This window comes from Emys orbicularis, chromosome 11 (assembly GCF_028017835.1).
Source record: "Emys orbicularis isolate rEmyOrb1 chromosome 11, rEmyOrb1.hap1, whole genome shotgun sequence".
Lineage (NCBI taxonomy): Eukaryota > Metazoa > Chordata > Testudines > Emydidae > Emys > Emys orbicularis.
This window is the reverse complement of record NC_088693.1, coordinates 63,117,384-63,140,879: the sequence shown is the minus strand read 5'-3', so window position 1 is coordinate 63,140,879 and position 23,496 is coordinate 63,117,384. Positions and strand designations below refer to the sequence as shown.

General features: G+C 43.8%; 1 protein-coding gene across 1 annotated transcript in view; it reads left to right on the top strand.

Annotated features, from left to right (window-relative positions):
* PLEKHM3 (pleckstrin homology domain containing M3) overlaps positions 1-23,496 on the top strand; it is a 109,761-nt gene that overhangs the window by 31,993 nt on the left and 54,272 nt on the right. Inside the window, exons 3-4 of the mRNA XM_065413837.1 lie at positions 3,250-3,395; positions 14,305-14,498. Of these exons, the coding sequence (XP_065269909.1) occupies positions 3,250-3,395; positions 14,305-14,498 (340 nt within the window). The remainder of the gene's footprint in view (positions 1-3,249; positions 3,396-14,304; positions 14,499-23,496) is intronic.

Below are 23,496 nucleotides of genomic sequence, written 5' to 3'. Positions count from 1 at the left end.
AGTGTATAAGCTCTGAAACCAGTGTATAAGCTGGTTATTTTAGTTCATGTTCAAGAATTCTCATAGGACACTCTGGAAAGTGTTCGTTAGCGAAGTTCTGCTGATACGGGATGTATCACGTTTTCAGGTTTTTGTTTTTCTCCCCTTGTATCTCATGAGTAGAGATGCTTGCATGATAAGGAGATATTTCTTGCTTAGGAGTTAATCTGCTCCTGCTGCTAATTGCTGATTTGGGGGTTTTGCAAACCTTTATACACAAATCTCTTTATTGAGTTCAATAGACTACTTGCATGAGTTGCGGTTTTCAACGTAAGTTCCTTAACATCCTCTGTGATCTCACAGACGTCTCCACAGCAACTCATTATGATGTCACAGGGACTTGGTGATGGCAGTATGTGGCAGAAGCACACCAATCCTTTGGCAACAAAGATCCTGTTCCCATGCCCATGTTCTTAGTAATGAAAACACGAGAAGAAAAGAATGTAGAAATATGATTTACAAGTAAAATTTACTTTTAGAATATTTTTTAGTTTTCTATTAGGCATCAGGGCTTTCAACGATTGTCAGTATGTGGAGGCAAAAGTTCTTGAAATATGGCTTCTAAAAAAAAATAGAGTGAATCCAATATCAGAAGAATTTTTTAAAAAGCCGTATGGCACTTCGTTTGATTTATTCAAACATACTGTGAGCAGACTGTTTTCTCTCTCACTGGGAACTTATCACATATGATCACTACCGTCGTATCTGAGCACCTTACAAATGTTAGGGCTGGTCTATGCTAGAAAGTTAGGTTGTCCCAGCTACGTTGCGTAGGGGTGTGAAAAGTTCACATCCCTTAGAGATGTATTGAAGATGGAGCTAACCCCCAGTGTAGACAATGCTAAGTAAACAGAAGAATTCCATCAACCTAGCTACTGCCTCTCAGAGAAGTGGGTTTACTAGAGCAGTGGAAGAACTCCTTCCGTCACTGGAGTAAGTGTCTACGCTACAGCGTCATAGTTGCAGTGCTGCAGCTGTGCCGCTGTAGCATTTCTACTATAGATATACATTTAGTGTAGCTGCAATTATACCGGCGTGAAAGCACTTTTGTCGGTATGGGTTTGTGTCTGTTGGGGAACTGCTGCAAACTACGCCGGCAGCACAATGACATCGGTATAAGAAGCAGCTATAGTAGGAGGATTTGCTGGGACAGCTATACCAGTATAGCTATGTTAGCAAAACTTTTCTAGTGTAGACACGGCCAAAGTAGCATCAAATACTGAGGTGGGGAGGAGAAGTTGTTTAATTTAGGCCTAGACTACACTGGAAAAGATTTGCCTTTGCCAGTCTAGCTGCACTGGCAAATCCTCCTAGTGTAGATGTAGCTTACCAGTGTAATTTATGCTTGTTTCCCAAATGAAATAAGTTATAATGGCAAAAGCACTGCATCTATACTTGGGCTTTTGCTGGCACAGACGTAGTAAAAAATCACGGCCCAAACCAATGTTGTTATACTGACAAAAGAGTCTAGTGTAGACCTGGCCGGGGATTATAGGACAGGGATTGTCTCTCACTGTGTGGGTACACAATGATCTGATCCTGATTGGGCACTTCATAATACAAATAAGTACTACCGTAATACAAGTGATTATTAATACACCTCTACTCCGATATAACGCGACCTGATTTAACACGAATTCGGATATAACATGGTAAAGCAGCACTCCGGGGGGCGGGGCTGCGCACTCCGGCGGATCAAAGCAAGTTCAATATAACGCGGTTTCACCTATAACTCGGTAAGGTTTTTTGGCTCCCGAGGACAGCGTTATATTGGGGTAGAGGTGTAATAAGCACAACAAAGGGAAAAGAAGAAATATACCCATGTATCCTTCCCAATGTATATACGTTTGCAACAACCCATGGCATCTAATCAATAAAACTAGTCCTCCCTGTTGTTAATATGGTACTTATTGTTTGCCATTGTAGTGTGTGGTTTACTTGTACGCGCCAATTCAGTGCCCCTTGTGTGACCATTGTATGCCAGTTCAGTGCCCATTGTTAGAAGATGGCTAGCTTGCACTCATCCAGTCAGCAACAGATAAAGGATTTTGCAGTGGGTGGGAGGGTCTAGTACGCAAATAAATGATGTTATGCAAGTTGGTGGTATGCATCTGTATGAAAGACGAGGTATTAAGGCTTTGCTCAAGCAGTAGTCTCTAGGTCAGGGGTTCTCAAACTGGAGGTCGGGACCCCTCAGGGGGTTGCGAGATTATTACATGGGGGGGTCGCGAGCTGTCAACCTCCACCCCAAACCCCATTTTGCCTCCAGCATTTATAATGGCGTTAAATATATAAAAAAGTGTTTTTAATTTATAAGGGGGGGGTCGCACTCAGAGACTTGCTATGTGAAACGGGTCACCAAGACAAAAGTTTGAGAGCCACTGCTCTAGATCATGGCTGTCTTGCAGAACTGTCCCTTTTTCAAATGAAAAATATTGCTGAAAATTACCATGTTGACTCTCTTTCAAAAGTAAACAACAAAAGTCAAACATCTTATTTGGGGGGACGACAAGACTGAATCCCTTTGAAGGAAAATGTGTTTGTTCATTTGTCAGGACCAAAACCAAATGAGAATGATGTTGATATTGTCCAAACAGAGTAAAGTCTGGGGCAGAGCTGGCAACCCTTGCTCCTCTCTTTCCTTATTTGGCCACCAAGACTGGAGTTTGAGATTTACCCTTAAGCCCTGAAACATCTCACAATCTGACAGCCACCCAAAACAGCACTTCCTAACCAATTTCAGATGTTTACGATAGCGGCAGTTCTTATGGTAGACGCTCAAAATCCTGAACCCAGGATTTGGGCCATAAAAAAAAAAAAAGACAGTGATTTTCCAGGTGTGTTGTTTTTCTGTGTGTGTCTGTCAGGTCAAAACTCTGAGGGGACCTCAGTATTTGAGTGACCAGCTTTGAGACAGGTAGGAATGGACTGCTGAGTACCCACGGTTCCCGTTGACTTTGGTTGGAGTTGTAGGTGCTGCTCAGCACCTCTGAAAATCAGGTTCTCAAGTTGGGTGCCCAAAATTAGTAGACATTTTTGAAATTTGGACCAGAATGCTGAATTCTGGTATTTGCAAGGGATATGAAACAGTTCATCTTCTAAAACCTCTCTCATCTGGGAAGTGGTTAATGAACTCCCTTATCGCACCCTATGAAACATCACTAGCAAAGGATACAAAATCAATATTATTTTCTTCTTTCCTTTTCCCAGGTTGTCAGCGCTCTATAGGCTTGTCCAATGGAAAAGCCAAGGTGTGCAGTTACAGCGGATGGTATTACTGCAGCACCTGCCATGTGGACGACAACTTTCTAATCCCCGCGCGACTGGTTCATAACTGGGACACTTCAAAATACAAGGTAATCTTCACGCGTGTTGGTTTGAGAAGCAATACATTGAATGCCATGTAATAGAAACACAAATGATGCTGAAGGTTAAAATCTAATTTTACAATCGACTAATATTATCCAGTCAATCACATTCCTGACCGGGATGGGAGGGGTCGTGCCTGGTGGTTGGAGCGGGAATCAGAGTCGGAAGTCGGAGTTGAAGGTCAGAGCCGAGTTACCTGGGTTGAGGAAAGGCAGGAGCAGGGCTGGGTCCCAGTCAGGAACAAGGCAGGAGCAGGACTGGAACAAAGAGGAACCAGGCTAGGAACAAGCAGGTGTAGGAGCCATAACAGCTGTGGGCAAATGTTTTAAGCAGCCGCCGAACTGCTGCTAGGCGTAAGAACTGGTCTGCTGACTCTGCCCACCTAGAGGCGCTGACTTCCTGAGTTCTCGGAGGGCGCTCAACCTCCCCACTCCACCCCAGACCCCGCCCCAACTCCACCCCTTCCCCCAAGCTCCCATCCCTGCCCCACCTCTTCCCGCCCGCGCTCCACCTCTTCCTACCCCTGCCCCGCCCCACCTCTTCCTGCCCCCGCACTCCCCTCCAGCCCAGCGCCTCCTGAATATCGCTGAACAGCTGATTGCCGCGGGCAGGAGGCGCTGGGAGGGAGGGGGAGGAGCTGAGTGGCGGGGCTGCCGGTGGGTGCTGAGCACCCACTATTTTATTTCCCGTGGGTGCTCCCGCCCTGGAGCACTCACGGAGTCGGCGCCTATGTCACCCATCAGGCCCTGTAGCCAATCATTTAGCTGACTACAGGCCAGCTGTGCTCGTTAGAATGCCCAGAGACCGGCTCTGTTGCAGGCCCTGATTCCTGATAGTTCATCTGTCCCCTACTCACATGTCTCGCCTACTCAGTCTGTTACCCCTCCACAGCACGTCTTCAAATCTGCAGAAACCACCTCCATGTCTCTTCCCTCACGGTGCCACACTTCTCCTCCTGGCTGCCCCCACTTACGACTGCTGTAGTCCTTCAAGAAGCAGGGGTTCTTCTCTACCTGCTCTCGTGGTCCTAATCTTCAGAGTCCTCATAGAGTCATAGGACTGGAAGAGACCTTGAGAGGACATCTAGTCCTATGCCATGCCTCATGGCAGGACTAAGTATTATCTAGACCATCCCTGACAGGTGTTTGTCTAACCTGCTTTTAAAAATCTCCAATGATGGATATTCCACAACCTCCCTAGGCTCATGGACTGGGCCTTGGCTACCTCAGACATTGCCTCTTTCGCCGCAGCTCCAAGAGCTGTGATTCTCAGGAGCTCTACAGCTGATGGATCCCAAGAGGAGGGCTTGGTGATCAGGGCTTTTTTTTGGTGGCAGGCACTAATCCTATGGAATTCCATCCTATGGGAAATCAGATCTCTCTAGCTTCAGAACATCGTGGACTTCATCTCTGAGCACAAGTCTTATAAAAGCAGAAGGATGGCACATCAACACTTCCCTGGACATAAGCAACAGAAGTAATATGAAGAGAGAGGTTTGCACATTCAGTCATAGTGTGAGGATGAGGTGGAAGATAAGTACAGTTCTTTAGATTGATTTTACCTTTCTTCTTTTTAACACTCAGATGCTAGGAGTGTACGGATAGATAGGCAAATATGGATGAATGGATAGACAGGCAGATGTATACTAGTGGCTATTTTATACATCTTAGCATGTTTCCCAAAGGGCACCAGAGAAATGGTGCATAGAACATGCATTTCTGTTGGATGTTTTCATAGGGTTAACAGTGTTGTTTTGGAATTGCAGGGGGAGTGTGCTGAAACAATAACAGACTTATGAGGAAGGGAGATTGTACTAAAGCTTCAAACATAACAGACACTGTTAGGAGAGGCTGTTTGATGTTTAACGTCTGCGAATATTATTATTATTATGGGTTATTTGAAAAGGAAATAAAAGAACTGGTAAATGCTCTGTTAGGGGAAAAAGCAGGCTCTCTTGAAGAAGAAAATTTGTCAAAAGACAGAGATTATTAAAGGAAACCAGAGCCTGCCATTAGAAAAATGATAATCTGATGCCAAATAATATCAGATTTTTCAGGAGTTAATAAAGTTCTTGCATAGAGAGATTAAGGATCTCTTTTTTTCCCCCAGGAGGCCAGATATTGAATATTAGACATTACATTATTTTCCTTTGGATGCCCTTCCCAAAGGCCACTCATTTGGCTGGACAGGGATGGGATGAGAACCTCTAATGTGGATCAAGTGGATGGTAAAGCAGGCAGTCTAGTGAAAACATGTGTCAATGAGACCATAAAGAAGAGAAACTGGATTTTTAATTTAGAATTCAAAACTTGTACCATTTCAAACAGTCTGGCTACAGGAGAAAAGGAACTGCCAATGTTCAAAGAGTTAGGGCATAAAGGCAGAATAGAGTTTTTAGGCTTCAATTTAAAATCAAATTAATTCTGATTATAACAATGAGAAATTCTCAATTTTCACTTTGCCAAAGCACAATGCAGTTGTGAACATTCCCTTGGCTGGGAGCAGTGTCAAGTTCTCTGTAAGTACGTATATCTCCGGAGTAACTGAGTCTCTCAGGAGTGTTAATTTATCCTCACAGCACCCCAGCAAGATAGGGGAGTATCATCATCCTCAATGTACAGACGGGGAACTGAGGCACTGAGAGATCAAGTGACTTGCCCAAGGTAATGGAGGAAGTCTGTGGCAGAGCTGAGAATTGAATCTAGGTCCCTTGAGTCCCAGGCCAGTCCCTTAACCACAAGACCATCCTTTGTCTCCTAGCCCATTATGTAACTGATCAGGTCTAAGGGAATCTGTTAGTTTTGCCCCTTTATACTGGATTTTGCAATTTTATGCCTTGTTTCTATCTTCATTGTATCCTTTATTGGAACTAAGCAAATCCTCTTCTGTTGTGGAGCACACTGGCCTGAGATGACCCTTAGTCTTTCATATATCTCCATTTTCTCTTTCTCTCATACTTCAGATGTAGATTGTGATGCCGTGTCACTACTGTACAATCCATTTAGATACTTCAGGTGCAAAAAAAAAAAGTGTCTTAGTTTTGCCTGCAGTACTTAATAGCAATAATGAAGCTGCATGACTCTTTATTAGTGTATTGATTCTATGTCCTGGTCTGGCAGAGACAGAAACACCATCCCACTCTCCTGAGGTGTTCTTAGTATTAATGATTTCTGTTTCTCTTGGACTCGCTTTCAAAGCAGGATATCCTCATCCACTACCATTGCAGCTACCTTGGTGTTGCGTGTCCCGCAAGTACCTACACAGATAGATCTCTTGAACAGCACTCCTAAATGGAACCATGCTGCAAAGCCTCACCAAAGAGGCAACCCTGTCCATCAAGGACAACACAGCAATGCACTAAGGAGGAGCTACTCCAGCAGGAGGCCCCCTTTCAACCTGATGCGTAATATACCGATGGGGGCTGATAGGAACAGGGCTTTGTCAAAGTGGACCGTGCTCAGCACAGTCCCGTGAAATAACAGAGAGAACAGTGTGGCTTCCACCTATTGAATGCTTCTGTCTTTCACGCTATTTAGAAAATGTGTCAGTCACTCAACCTGTGAATAGAGTAACCGTGGATGAAGAATATGAAATAATTTCTCCCCAGCCATCTCGTCCCCCTTTGCAAGGTGCAATGGCACCTATTATATCTGCCACTAGCAAAGCTGAGGAAGCGAGCCCCAGTGTATGATCTATAGCTTGGGCCTTGTTTGGTAACGCTGATACAATTAGGTATATGCTTTCAGCTGTTCCCTGGAATTCACTGCACTTGAACAGCATGTATAATATTAACTCTTGGTCTTCACAGTCGGAGAAGATCCCATCTGTCTGCTTCTGACAGGACGAGACTTGGAAAAAATCAGAGGTGAAAGTAAGCCGGTACGGTCTGGTACAGGCAGTGGGGAGCTTCCCCAGGCCAGCAATTTAAAAGGGCCCTGGGCTCCGGGCAGTGGCCGAAGCCCCAGGCCCTTTAAATCACTGCCTGAGCTCCGCTGACGGAGCCTTGGGGTAGCAGCCGGGAGCCCTGGGGCTCCAGTGGCGATTTAAAGGGGCCGGGACTCCCGGCAGCAGCCAGAGCCCCTGGCCCTTTAAATCGCTGTCAGAGCCCCGCTGCCAGAGCCTCGGGGTAGTGGCGGTGATTTAAAGGTTCTGGGGCTCCTGGCCGCTGCTATGGTGGCATTTTAAAGGACCCAGGGCTCCCAGTCGCTGCCGCAGCTACTGCTACCATGGGGCTCCGGCGGTGATTTAAAGGGGCCGGTGCTCCCAGCCACCGCTACTTCAGCCGGATTTAAATGCTCCGCCCCTTCTGGTTGAGGCCCCGCCCCCTGCTCAGGCCCTGGCCCTGCGTACCGGTAAGTCCCTTAAGTTACTTTCACCCCTGGAAAAAAAAGGTCAGGAGAAATCCACAGAGTTGAGCTTTACCGTGTGCTGGATCTTGAGAATTATACTAGATTTGCATACAAAAGCATTTGGCTACTAAGGGAAAGAACCCCTTGATTATTTAACAGAAACCCTTTCAAAGGACTTGCCCATTCGCCATGCTTCTGCAGACTTCCTTACGCAGCAACTGGAGTTTCTTAACCAAAATCGTAGTTCAGACAGTTTCTCCCAGCTCCCACTTTTGCTTATGGTTCTCAGTCCTTTTCATAGTAGAGTTTTTCATGTTCTTCAGGGAGATTATCTTTTAGATATCTCTTTCTCCTATCCTTATGCAACTTCTTCTCTCTGGCAACTTTTACTTGGTTACATGCAAAAGGTAATAAGTATTGGTGTTTGCTTCCAGTAGCACCCAAAAGAGTGCTAGGAGCTGCACAAACACAAGAAGAGAGATGGCCCCTGTTCCAAAGAGTTTACAATGAGTCTGACTTTTTGTGTTTAGATTCTGAAGCACAAGATGGCAGCCCCCAGAAAAAAGTACTGATCCTTGTTTTCCCCCCCATTCCTGTTCTTTTGACATTTCAGGCTGAAGAGCGCTCTTCAATCTTAATACTTGTATTTGAATGAAATTTTCTGGGGTTGCTAATAAAATTATATGCGTGTGTATTTGTGTATTATAGGCAGGGCTGGTAGCGCCACCTATTATTAAGCTTGCCCCTGTTTTCAGTTGCTTATAACTTTGCCAAACATTAACCATTTGGGCTGAAATTTGACTTGCCAGTTTTCCTATCTCAGGCTGAGGTTTTGGCTGAAATTTTCCAAAAAAAATCCAGCCATTTCTGAAAATGATTCTATAGGGAAAAAATACATTGTTTTGCCTGTGTTTTTAAAAAAAAAACCCTAGTGACTTTTTCTTTGAACAGTGCTAGCATGCCTATATTTTGGAGCAGGGATGTAAAATTTGTGGGAGGGGGTGACGTTTGTGTCAGGGACGTGTCTTTTGTCATCCCCATGAAAATCCACCCAATTTTGGCCGAGTTTTCTGTGCACTCCCTGAGGCAGGGGTCCTGGGGAAAAAAACGTGATCTTGTAATTAAAGACTGTGTACCATAAAGTATGCACACACGGGGGCTGAATGAAGGTTGCACAGGCAACCTTGATTCTGGCATTTCCTAACTTTTGAGTGCTTGACTTTGCGACCTTTAATAATCTTTTAATGTGTGTGTGTGCGCGCGCGCGCATGCGTCCATGGGAGCACTGCTGATGAATGTTCCCCATGGAAAAAATATAATATCACCTCCTACTCATTCCTCTATCTGCCCTGAGGCTGCTGGCAGGCAAGTGGGCTTTCCCACCATTTCAATGCTGATTCACAGTGAAAGAATATACTCCAAAAGGAATACTGAGCCCTGGGGATACTGGCATCAGGTTCTGCGTTGGGAGAAAATCTGGAAACCTCCCCGTGTTCTACATTCCACTTGCTGGCTGCTCTCAAAGTTAAGACTACGTACTTGCACATTCCTAGGCCTTGATACAGCAAAGCCCTTCAGCGTGTGCTTGAATGCTGTGCCGATGGGGAACAAAGTATATCTGCGCGTGATCCTCGCACGGGATTTGGAGTGAGAAACTCCTGAGTTCCAAACCGAGCTGTGATATTGAGTGCTTGGGTGGTGCTGAGTGAATCGCTGCTATCTGACTTTCCCACCCCCCTCAGTACAAGAGGAATGATACTTATTATAGGGATGGTAGCTCTCAGGTGTGTTGTAAGGCTAACTGGTTTAATGTGTGTAAAAGCAGTGTGACGATGAAGATCGTTGTATTCTTCTCTCTAGTGTACAGCTGTATTAGTCTCGCTAACAGAACAAAACCAAGAGACGCCACCAAACTTTTCTGGAGCTAAAGTTTGGTGTGCATTTGGGATCTGAAGAATTTTGTTCTTTACCCGACCTCCCCGGGTTGTTACTGATTTTCCGTTCCTCAGTTTGGACAGCGCAGTTCCTTGGTGTGCACTGTTTAAAAAAAAAAATCGAAAAGATGAGAGATGAGTGGGATGTTCAATACAGCTTTTGAGCCATAAAAGTCTGTGGAACCATGATCCTTAATTCACCTTACAGTATCTCCTGTGTTTAAAAATATACAGTGCATTATCTGCATAATCACTAACCTGCAGCCAGTACTTGGCATTATGTATGATATTTTTGTTAACATGGAGATTATTCATTGTGAAGAGGTACAGTTGGGATCATCTCTCATTGTAACATCTTCTTCCCTGACCTGCTCCTAATTCCAGTAGCTCGGTGGTTCTCAGCCTTTCCAGACTACCGTACCCCTTTCAGGAGTCTGATTTGTCTTGTGTATCCCCAAGTTTCACCTCACTTAAAAACTACTTGCTTACAAAATCAGACATACAAATACAAAAGTGTCACAGCCCGCTATTACTGAAAAGTTGTTTGCTTTCTCCTTTTTACTATATAGTTATAAAATAAACCAATTGGAATATAAAAATTGTACTTACATTTCAGTATATAGAGCAGTAAAAACAAGTCGTTGTATGAAAATTTGGTTTGTACTGACTTGGCTAGTGCTTTTTATGTAGCCTGTTGTAAAACTAGGCAAATATCTAGATGAGTTGATGCACCCCCTAGAAGACTTCTGCGTACCCCCAAGGAGTAAATGTACCCTTGGTTGAGAACCACTGCACTAGCTGGTACCATCTATAAGGACATATGTTGCTTTGTCTACCTCATCTTCTACAGTACCTTAAGGGAGAGGCCTTTTAAGTCTGAGAAGACTATAGTGTAGCCTTTGCCCTTTTGTTCACCTCATAAAAGGTAGCTTTGTTAGCCTAATTCATTGGTGCCTTGCTTCAGTGTAAACACTGGTTTTAAGGACCAGAAGGACTAATTGAATTGCGAAACATCATTTTTCTACAGCAGAGTTTCAAGTGGTTTGCAGTTCATTTCACATAATCCCGGCTCCTTTCCCCCCCTTGATAAAATGCAGAAATAAAGCAGTAGGGTGGGGAGGAGTATTTGGTCTTTGAAATGGAAGTATCCTTCCCAGTTAGGACAAAAAGTTCCAAGGGGTAACAGTATCTTATTGTGGGTGCAGATGTACAGAACAATATGATGGAATGGGATAGAGAGAAAGTTCTTGAAAATGAAACCCCATGATTCATGAATAATAATAATACCCATTTCTCATCTATGCTTGTTTTCAAAAATTGCTGGATGTGGTTCTGATTGTTCTTTTAGTGTTATGTGTTTTTTACATTACAGATAAACATGGGAGGAATTACCATTGGAATGGCTAATGATACAATGGGTTCTCTTGTACATGTTAACCTACTTTTGACTCTCTTTTTAGGGCCCCACCCAACTCCCATTAAAGTTTGAGATGACTCCAGCTCAAAAGGAGCTGGATTGGGCCTTCAATATTTCATTAATTTTCTTCGTCAATTGCATCCGACTTATCAGAATCAGCGTGTATCTGCACACAAACACGTGTAAACATTCCTAGACAGGAAAAGGCCACACTGGTCTGCAATTGTTGAGAAGTCGTCTGCTTCAGAGATCAAATGTGCTATTTATTATGTATTTTGATGTGCTGAATTCAAATATGACAATTAAAACAACTGATTGGCTACTGTTTCTAAGATATTTAAGTTTTGACATGTTATGTCTATGTATATTGTGTAGATAGTAGAGTTTTAATCATAAATTGTAAACCTAGGTCTTTTCATGTGTTTATGGTTGCTTTACATGATAATATTTCACCTGTCCTGTTTATGTAACACTTTAAAAATCAGCAAAAGGGTTATATAAATAAAATTTATTATGAAACAAAAGGCAAAAAACTATTATGTACATAGTTTAGTCCTATTCAGTGTCTACTCGGCGCTTCTTGGCTTGTCTCTTGTATTCATTAAATGGAGCATCTCTTGTCACTGTCCAATAGTCTGCAAGCATTGATGGGCTCCATTTGCCCTGATAGCGTTTCTCCATTGTTGCAATGTCCTGGTGAAATCGCTCGGCGTGCTCGTCGCTCACTGCTCCGCAGTTCGGTGGAAAAAAATCTAGATGAGAGTGCAAAAAATGTATCTTTAGTGACATGTTGCAACCAAGGCTTTTGTATGCCTTGAGGAGGTTTTCCACCAACAACCTGTAGTTGTCTGCCTTGTTGTTTCCGAGAAAATTTATTGCCACTAACTGGAAGGCTTTCCATGCCGTCTTTTCCTTGCCACGCAGTGCATGGTCAAATGCATCATCTCGAAGAAGTTCACGAATCTGAGGACCAACAAAGACACCTTCCTTTATCTTAGCTTCACTTAACCTTGGAAATTTTCCACGGAGGTACTTGAAAGCTGCCTGTGTTTTGTCAATGGCCTTGACAAAGTTCTTCATCAGACCCAGCTTGATGTGTAAGGGTGGTAACAAAATCTTCCTTGATTCAACAAGTGGTGGATGCTGAACACTTTTCCTCCCAGGCTCCAATGACTGTTGGAGTGGCCAATCTTTCTTGATGTAGTGGGAATCTCTTGCACGACTATCCCATTCGCAGAGAAAACAGCAGTACTTTGTGTATCCAGTCTGCAGACCAAGCAAGAGAGCAACAACCTTCAAATCACCACAAAGCTGCCACTGATGTTGGTCATAGTTTATGCACCTCAAAAGTTGTTTCATGTTGTCATAGGTTTCCCTCATATGGACTGCATGACCAACTGGAATTGATGGCAAAACATTGCCATTATGCAGTAAAACAGCTTTAAGACTTGTCTTCGATGAATCAGTGAACAGTCTCCACTCATCTGGATCGTGAACAATGTTGAGGGCTGCCATCACACCATCGATGTTGTTGCAGGCTACAAGATCACCTTCCATGAAGAAGAATGGGACAAGATCCTTTTGACGGTCACGGAACATGGAAACCCTAACATCACCTGCCAGGAGATTCCACTGCTGTAGTCTGGAGCCCAACAGCTCTGCCTTACTCTTGGGTAGTTCCAAATCCCTGACAAGGTCATTCAGTTCACCTTGTGTTATGAGGTGTGGTTCAGAGGAGGAGGATGGGAGAAAATGTGGGTCCTGTGACATTGATGGTTCAGGACCAGAAGTTTCATCCTCTTCCTCTTCCTCGTCTGACTCAAGTGAGAATGATTCTGGTGCATCAGGAACTGGCAGTCCTTCTCCGTGGGGTACTGGGCGTATAGCTGATGGAATGTTTGGATAATGCACGGTCCACTTTTTCTTCTTTGACACACCTTTCCCAACTGGAGGCACCATGCAGAAGTAACAATTGCTGGTATGATCTGTTGGCTCTCTCCAAATCATTGGCACTGCAAAAGGCCTAGATTTCCTTTTCCTGTTCAACCACTGGCGAAGATTTGTTGCACAAGTGTTGCAGCATATGTGTGGGGCCCACCTCTTGTCCTGATCTCCAATTTTGCAGCCAAAATAAAGGTGATAGGCTTTCTTAACCATAGTGGTTATACTGCGCTTTTGTGATGCAAAAGTCACTTCACCGCAAACATAGCAGAAGTTATCTGCACTGTTCACACAAGTACGAGGCATCTCTGCTCACTTTGGCTAAACAGAAATGTGTCCCTTTGAAAAATCAAACACCGACAAATAAGAGAGCACGACACTGTATGATTTCTAGAGCTGATATAGGGCAATTTGTTCAGCAGAGTGATGTAAGCTTCGTTATGATTGCATCATCCATGGGAATAACATGATGCAATTCATATCATGTATGATGCAATACCAGCTTCAGATTGCATCATTCATTGTTTTGCCTAAAAAGCAAGTACTGTCCAAACCCAGTCATAGATTTATTCATAGATCCAGTCAAAGATGTATTTTAGTCATTTCTGGTTTAAATTGAGATCCCTTCCCTTTATAACTCACTTATCCTCCACTATTCCCAAGTCAAGGGTCGTATATACTGACCCAATAGCATATCTTGAAAACTAGAGCCAATCAACAATTTTAAGCATCATTTTCGTTCTCAGTGACCCAGAATTAGTAAAGTTTGACTACATTTATTTCAGAAGCATTTTGGCTGTAGAGCAGTCCATTGGAGGGAGTAGTTTGATGATCATTTTAGTTAGACACGTAAAAGATCTATTAGAATAAATCATTAACTTCATCCCACTGCAATGGCAGGATAATGTCCTCAATAGAACACTATCTAATATCAAACAGATACTGTACATGATCTTCACCAACAGGGGAAGTGGTAAGGATCTGTATGGCTATGAATATCACTGTGATTTGGAAAGATAGGATAGAAGTCCTTAAAGTTTATTGTAATGTGCTCGATAAAGTAGGGGTTGGCTCTCAATAGAAGTTGACAGTGGGATCATCTCAACTCTGCCTTCCCCAAGAGTTGGCAATGGAAATTCCAAGAGAGGGTTTCAGATTCAAATAACAATTGAAAACGCACCTAAGAGAGAGGAATAAAACCATTTAAGGAAGGGCAGAAAGAAAACACATCTAAACTGCGTGCTTTGTTTTTCAGGTATCAAAGCAAGCCAAAGAGTTCCTGGAGTATGTGTACGAGGAGCCGTTGATTGACATCCAGCAGGAAAATCCCATGTTGTACAGACATGTTGAGCCGCTGGCGACTGTAGTCCGTCTGAGACAGCAGCTGAGATCTCTCCGAGCCTATTTGTTCAGCTGCAGAGCAGCAGTGGCAGAAGACCTGCGCAGGAGGTAAGAACCACGGACAACATGCAGCACAAGGTTCCTGTTGTCCTGCCTCTTTCTTGTCTGCACATGTTCAGCCCTCACTACCTCCTCTTGGTTCCCATGATCCAATTCAGAAGCCATTACCCATTGTGAAAGCCAGCTGCACTGTAGTTGTCACCAGAGGCTTTTTTATACAACGAGATTGTCTACTGCCATAGGAAGGCCTGTTTCAGTGATTCATGTGGGCTGACTGTGGAGCTTGGGTACCTAAAGTCATTCCTCCCATAGGAGCATGCTGTTTCTCCTCAGTGGTGCGTCTAAGGCTGAAAATACATAATTATCTCAGGCCATCACTGCGATAATGGAAAGTGTGTAATTTGGGTAATGTCGGTTCCTCCTTTCCTGCTGATTTTTCCTCAAAATAAAATGGGCAGATTGCAATCCACAAGTTTATTTACCAAAGGCACAATTCATTTTAAAACATGCCGCATCTAGCTGCTGCTGACCTTCTCCAAACAGCTCTGAAAGACAAACAGCCTCTTCAACTCCAACAGCAGATCAATGTAGATGTAGAAACGCCAACTTTGTTTTTACCCTGGATCTCCTAAAGAAAGGGGCTGGAGGCCTGTTTTGGATCTATCTTTTTTTTCTTTTTTCTTTTCTGTGAGGTGAATGAATCCAGACAAATGCAACTGGCTTGTTGGAACATGCATCTCTTATGCATCTGTATTTCTCAGGTCTGCTAGTAAAACAAATCTGTCACCTTCAGTTAGAAACATTGCCGTTTTGAAATGTTCAACTGCCAAAGGGAGGAAAAGTAAATGGAGGGCCTGTCCCACTCCCTGTATTGTGGATATATGTTTTCGAGGATGTGGAAGGTTGGTATAATTTGCTGTGGGGGTTTGCACTCGCTTCTTTGTCCCAGGAATGGAAGCGAGGTGATGATTGCTATTCATTAGAGAACCTATATGTCACTGCCTTGAATAATTACATCAAGTACAGCAAAGCAAAAGTGGCAAAGTTCTAGAGAGCAACAGGTGAGTTCCTATAGTAAACATATTGTGGGTAAATATTTGTGTGTATGTGTTCTGGAATTGAGCAGCAACACACAGACTCGCTTCTTCAACTTTCGGGGAGCCCATCTGCAGTATTTTTAAAATTAAACCTATTTTCTCTGGCTCTAGTGCACAGTATTATCACTTCGGCTGTCCTGCTTTACAGTTGTAATATTGCTCCTATTTTCTCTCCTTCAATTACAATAAAACTAAAAGGAGAGCAGCGTTACAGAGGCTGGAGAAAAGTGGCTGAAAAGAAATGACGGCTTTTGATTAATGCTGAATGCTCTGATTAAAACAGCGAGGAGGAGGTAGGAAAGACTGAAGAGAGTCAGTGAAGAGAGTGAAAGAAAACAGATCAAAGGAGAAGTGAACAAAGAAAAGCAATGGGGCCAGAGGAAATGGGACGAAGGGGAAAGCAAGGAGGCTGGAGGAGGTACTTTGAGCTGGAGTTGATGGAAAGAGATGAGAGGAAAGGGTCCAAAGGGACTGAAGAGTCATTCAAGGGACTAGGACAAAGAGAGAATTTGAGAAAATAAGAATTGAGGGGAACTACCAAGAGGCCAAAAGGGGAAGACTGAAGAAATAGAGGCAGCTCAGGAGATGGGGTAGGAAAGACAGACAGTATAGAATTCGTCAGGAAATGTAGAAAAGGTGCGAGGCTTTGGAAGAAAAGGGATGACAAAAAAAATACCATAAAACTCTTATACCAGTAAGTAATCAAAACGAGTAAAATGTAAAGTAAGGTGCAGCTCTGTGGGAAGACAGAAAGGAAAGGACGAAGCAGGCTAGTAGGTAGGATATGTCTGCCATCTATTGTATGGAGGTTTCCTGTCAAGCAGCAGCTGAAGGTACATTCCCTACAGCAGAAGGAAAAGCCCTGACTAGCGTACGGTGCTAATAAATGAGAGGGAGGGGGAAAGGGCGGGAGGGGGACACACTCCCTTTCCTGACCCACAGACCTCCAGACTCCCAATGATTAAAAACAGAGAACTTTGATGGGTGTTTTATGACAGTTCTTGGGTGCCCTGTTTTCCGTATGCTCCCGATGACATAAGCCTGAGTTAAGCTTGGTCTTCTAGCGCTGCCTGAAATTCCCATTCCTCTCTCCCCATGACCTATATATAATACACAGCTGAGAGAGGAGCACCGTGGCCGGGGGCTGAGCTTGTGGCTAGAGCTTTATGCACAGTCCTTGTCTCTTGCTCCTTGTTATAGGGAAGAGTGTCTAGTTTGGTAGGAACTTGTGGGATGCTCCAAAAGCCATAGAGCGACCATTTCAAAGGCACAAAGGGCAGGTAAGTGCCCAACTCCCATTGAAAGTCAATGGGAGTTGGCTGCCTGACTCCCACTTGTGGACATCTCCAGCAGAGTGATTTTGGCACCAGTTTGGTCCCTGGTGGCCTTCCCGAAGGGGCTGGACCGATCTGGAGAGGAAAACAAGACTGAAGCAGCATCACCTGGCCGGAATCGTGCTCCAGGACCTTTATTCTGAATAAGTCGCGTCCCAATATGCAGACCCTATAGCTCAGCATAACAGCTGGACAGAGAAAATGAGCTCTATTCACAAAGAAAATATGTGATTTAAATTACCCATCAGCACATCACATGGGCAAGTTACAAGGAAAGGGGAGTTTAAACAACTCTGTGAGCTGGTGCTACTAAATTTAGTGCTGTTTCCTAGTCAGAAATTAAAGGGCTGGGGGAGAGAATCCAGAATCCAGTTATCTGTCCTGTTCCAAAGGCATTCTTTTTCAGCTTGATCTTCACCTTAGTACATGGCTGGCTATTAATCACTGGCAAGTGAACACAGCATCTTGAAGACCTGTCAGAACCATATAAACAAACTGAAACAAACTGTTAATATTGCTGTCTAGAGAGAACTAAAAACAGACTGATTAATCGTATTGGCACCTTGCTGCTTGTGGGACACTGATAGCCTTCCTTATTAGGGAAAGAGCAGATTGCTCTGGGGTGTTATCATCATCCTCATCCTCATCACCCTCATCATTTTTTAAATCTATCCCTTCCTCTTGAACCCAGATCTCAAACCCAAAATGGCAATTAATTTCGAAGTTCTCTATGTCCTTCATGAAGACTAAAATGTTTACAGTGCTTACAAGTCACTGTTTCTGAAGAATTCCAGATGGCTATAAACCAGTTTAGCTCAGGACCTAGTTGACTTAAATGTGGAAATGTTATTTATAATGCCTGGTATACATAGGTACTTTGGGAACTTTGTAAAACTTGGCGTTCCTCAGAAAACTCAGGCCTGAGCCGCACTGTGAACTCGAAGGCGAGTGACTAAAAAAACGAAGACATAGCTAGAGATCTCGGAAGCTAGTGGCTCAAGGTGCAGGGAACTGGCAGCCCTTATTGTCCTTAAGAATCCTAGTTCACTTGATGGACTCCGGCAACAATGGTGGCTGTTTGGGTGGTAGTTCGAAGCAGTCTTTAAAGGCAGAAGGGAAGATAAAACAATAAAGGAAAACAAGTTTGGCTAGACCCATTAGGCCAGATCCTCAACTGGTGTAAATCAGCATTGCTCCATTGAGTCACACCAGCTGAGGATCTGACCCGTTGTCTCTATTTCATAAGGGATATTGCTATCACCACTTAGCTGTGGCTGTCGCCTCCATATGACAAAATCGAATTGGCCTTCCCTGTTTTTAACTGAACAGGTTTACCTATTTGGGGTTGTATTAGATGCATGCGCACGGTCAGTTCCTGGGGGCGGAACAAACGTAAGACTTAAATGAAGTGCTTGTGTAGAACTGATGCAAGCTGCAGTTGTATAGCTCTCCCAACAGTCTTCTGCTTGCCGTGTTACCAGAGAACACAAACATGCAAAGTGGAAACAGTATATCTGGTGCCTAGGGGATCGGAGAGGAGAGAAGCTCTTGTCCATTAAACAGGTGATGCAATGTATGTGAACGTGTAAATTGAAGGAAGCATCCTTCTTGTTTTTGTGTATTTCTCCTTTAAGTGTGGAGGAGTCTCCTTGTCTCTCATAGATATAAGAAGGGCTCGTAATTTTAACCACTATGGTCTCTCTTCCTACTATTCTGGCTTAATGGAAGGCTTCTTGGTGAAGGAATTATCACCGAGTTTGTTTTTCTTTTAACTGTCTCTGGCTCTGCAACAGGTCCGCCTATCCTTTAGCATTTATCTCAGTGATTTCCATCTGTAAACACATGCTCCTTCTGCATGGAGGTGGAAGACTAAGCAGAATTCTGCATCTAATTACTTGTCCCCTCCACAGGATTACGGTTTTCTATTAATTGCAGGACAGAGTTTTATATTCATTTAACCTGGCACTGGTTGCTTTACTTAGAGCACATTACAGAGAGATGGAATTAAAGCTTGCTGTTGCAGTCAGGTTAAGAGCACATTTCCAGTGCCACAAATATGTTCCCCTAGCTAATACTGTTAGCTCTTCGCAGAACAAGAGCCCAAACCCACTGAAGTTGAAAGAAGAATTCTGTCATTTCCTACAGTGAGGCCTTAGAAATAAATATCTCTTTTTGCCTCAGAACTAGATTATTTTCAAAATATTCGCATTAAGCATTTCAAGTTGTTGCTAAGAAACTTGCACCAATGTTTCAGAGAGTAACAGAAGCTTTTCGTTCACATAGCATCTCTGAGTCCAGACATGATGTCTAATGCAATCTGTCACCCTTTGTCAAATAGATTAGTAATATTTGGCGTCTAAAATGATTTAGCCTTGTTTCTTCTGTTTAAGATAGATTGCTTTAGAAATACTGCACTTAGATTCCAAATTGTGTTTTCATTAGCTGGGAGCACTACTTGAAATACTAGCTCTGCCCACATTCACCCTAATTTGATCACTTCAGAGTCTGCTTGCAGCAAACTCCAAGTACTCCAAATTGCACCTGAAAGAACAGAGAGTACCTCATTGCTTTTCATTTCATTTTAAGGTGTCTGGGAGATCTAAGCAGATAAAAGGTGGAGCTATTTAATTCCATGTAGAAACTGTCTGTCCTGAACTATTTCTCCGCATTCTGTTCTAAAAATCAATAATGCTTTGTTCCTTCTTTTGATTTATAGGAGTTCTTAAGTTTCATAGCGTTCTCATGATCTTACTTACCTTGGAGAGAAGAATTTGGGAACTTCTGCACTTAAGTAAAAAAGTTATGTCCTCAAGCAGGATTTCCAGTAAACACCAAGAATATCATTTTCATTTGTCCAGTCTTGCATGTGTGTTGATGGGGAACCTGTCTACTAATTTCAAAACAAGTATGAACTGCATGTCTTCTTTTCCTCCCAAAGCATCTTTGCAGACACGAGGAAGACAGTGTCATTCCTGTCCATGGCTTGTTCCTTGTCTATTCATTCCTGTCCATGGCTTGTTCCTCCATTAAGACCAACCTGGCCATATCCCTGGGTACGATGTCCCGCCATCTAATCAGTGGTCAGCCTCTAGGTCAGACTGGTCTTTGTTGTGCTTGCAATATTCCCTCTGGCCTTCGGTCATCCGTTTGTCCCCCATCTTACTCTTTTCCACTGCAGCCAGTCCTGAGCCTTGATTTCACATCATCTTTTCTTTCTTACTTCATTTGTCTTTAAATCATTCCATTTTATACCTTCCATCTTTCGCGTAACACGTTTTCCTTCTTCTGCTTTCCCAGCAGTTTTGGCCTGTTTACGCTTTTTCCTGTGATGTTCTTGTTTCATGGCTTGTCCAGTTTTTCCTTGTTTGCTTATACCTTCCAGTAACTTCCTCTGCTGTGTTTTGTATTGCTTCCTTGACTATTTCCCATCTGGTCAGTAGTGAGGTTTATTCATCATTTAAGGCTACGATTTAGTCATGGGTATTTTTAGTGTAAGTCACGGACAGGTCACGGGCAATAAAAAAAAATTCACGGCCCATGACCTGTCCATAACTTATACCATAAATACCCCTGACTAAATCTTAGAGGAGGGGCATTGCTGGGGAGGAGCCAGGGGATGCTGTTGGGGGTGCCCGGGGCCAGCGGCACCAGCTGCCAGGGGCTGCCGAGGAGCAGTTGCTCTGGCCACCCCCAGGGTCGCCTCCCTGCCGCAGCTCCGGCCACCCCGGGACCACTGCCGGGGGCTGCCCAGCAGCGGCTGCTCGTGCGGTCCCCGGGGCCAGCCACATCTGCGACTGCTCGGCAGTCCCTGGGACCAGCTGCCTGGGACCGCCCGAGCAGCGGTTGGTGCGGCTGGCCCCAGGGCCACCTAAGCAGCGGCTGTTGCGGCTGGCTGCAGGGCCGCTCTAGCAGTGGCCGGAGTGGCTGTCTCCAGGGATTGCCTGAGCAGGTCCTGGGGTCAGCTACACTGGCCGCTGCAGAAGTCACGGAGGTCGCGGAAAGTCATGGAATCCGTGACTTCTGGGACCTCCGTGACAGACACGGAGCCCTATTCATCCTCACAAAATAATGACCTGAAACGTCCTCCAAGCATCACCTTGTATGCCTCCCTCACAGACCTATTAACTTATCAAGATCAAATTTGACTCCGGTTGCACCCATCTTTTAGTTAATCTTCATCTTTCCCGTTAGTAGTTCATGATCACTGCCACACTCCACACACGGCACTTCTATAGACGCCAGTGTCCAACAGTGACTCTCTGGGTTGGGGGAGGGATAGCTCAGTGGTTTGAGCATTGGCCTGCTAAACCCAGGGTTGTGAGTTCAATCCTTGAGGGGGCTACTTAAGGATCTGGGGCAAAATTAGTACATGGTCCTGCTAGTGAAGGTAGGGGGCTGGACTTGATGACCTTTCAAGGTCCCTTCCAGTTCTAGGAGATAGGATATCTTTAAATGGGGGGAGGGATAGCTCAGTGGTTTGAGCATTGGCCTACTAAACCCAGGGTTGTGAGTTCAATCCTTGAGAGGGCTACTTAGGGATCTGGGGCACACAAAAACAAAACAAAAAAAACTGTCAGGGACAGTGAAGGCAGAGGGCTGGACTTGATAACCTTTCAAGGTCCCTTCCAGTTGTATGAGATAGGTATATCTCCATATATATTCTATGCCTTTCACTGATGATAATGTGGTCAATCTAGTTTTTGATTTGAACATCTGGTGAGTTCCCTGTAACCTTGTGCACGTCTTTGTGAGGAACTGAGTCCTGCCAATAATCAGATTGTGCATCGCACTGCAAGTTCGTAACCTTCTCCTATTATCGTTTGTTGTCCCGAAGCCGGGTGGTCCAGCATTATTCATTTGCTTACCCTGTCTGCTACCAACCTTTCCATTTGTATCTCCCATTATCAGAATCCTATCGCGATCAGGAATCGCATCTACAATGCTATCCATCTGCTGATATAGTCCATCCCTCTCTTCCTCTTCTGCTGCTTCTGTTGGGACGTAATGCAGATCAGAGTTATGTATGGTTTATTGTAGGCAGTAGTAAATGTTGCTATGACAATCTGCTCAGACACTGGTTTCCAGCTGTTCATTGAAGTAACTCTTCTCTTGTCCACTATTACAGCAATCTCATCCCTATGCTTCATTTGCCCACTTGTCTTTCTGGAGTAAAGGAAATTCTAGTTTCCAACGGTCTCTAGCCAGTGTGTCTCCTGTATGGTAGCAAAGGAAACTTGTAATTTCCTGAACTCCTCCACTACTAGTTCAGTCTGGACTAGAGCAAATAGATTTCCAACATTCCAACTTGCAATAGGTGTAATATGGTTAGCCATTATCTGAAATCAATGACAGTTTCCATTTGCTAGGCCTGATGGGCCTGATCAAAATCCATATAAATCAGTTTGGTTTGCCGAACTGTTTCTATAGCAAGTGAGTTTCAGATGTAATGGATTGATAGGCCAATCCACATCTTACACCAACATATTTTGAAATACATCTAACCATCCTTACCTATGAAAGATATCCAGGGATTGGTGGTTTCTAAAAGATAATTAGACAACGTACTTGTAGGTGGTATGCGCGAAGCTACTTACATGCACCAGTATGGACAACCTCTAGAATTCAATAACCATGAATCAGTCCCCTCCAAATCATGAGATTGGCTTAAAAATCATGAGATTTAAATAATAAATGTGGGACTTAATTCGCCTTTTGCTTTCTAAGTCTTCAAGATTCACATTGACCAGCTTTTCTCACAGACTTTCATTTAAGTCGAGCTTCTCCCTTAATAACACGACTGCGGGAGGTGGGGCTTTCAGAAGAACACCACATAGCTAAAGATTCACAATAGAATCACAAGAGTTGTCAACAGGGAAAAACATGACACTTTCCTTAATCTGTACCTTAATTTTATTGACAAATTGCACTCCAGATGAATTGTGACATAAAATCTAGCAAAAAGACCCCGTGCGTCTGCTTGGAAGCCTAATACAGTCCTTTACCCTGCATGCATATTTGGGATGAGTGGAAATTAACTTAAACTCTCCTGTAATTGTTCAGGTTAAATGAGACTACTGAAAAATGTGACACAGTATGATTGAGAATAGAATAAGATCTACCTTGCATCATGTTAAAACTTTTATTTCCCCCTGCCCGGTATTATTCTCACATTTTAAGGATTTTCAAGCATCTATTAGGAAAAATAGGATCTAGGAATCACACTTTTTCCTCTTAATCCTCCTCTCTGCTTCCTCTCCCACTCCTCATCACAAAGATCTGTAAATGGTTTAAGCCCCGTAAGGTCAAAACATTCTAAACCTGGTCAAACAAGACACTGCTGGCTGGCACATAAAATAGTGATGCCAATCTGTTTTTTCTGCCTTCTTAGCAGACTTTTTTGGTACAAAAGGGCTTGATTGTGCCCATCTGCCACCTAACTTGATTTCTTTTGATTGCAGTGTGAAAAGAAGAGTTTGCTCTGCTTATCACATTTGTACTTCAGCTAGAGTGTCAGGTTGGGGGAGATTAATTTGCTGTAGCTTTAGCAGAGCTGTCAGGGTGTTTAACCCAGTCGAGAAAAATTACTGGAGCTGTTGGTAAACAGACTTTAAATGC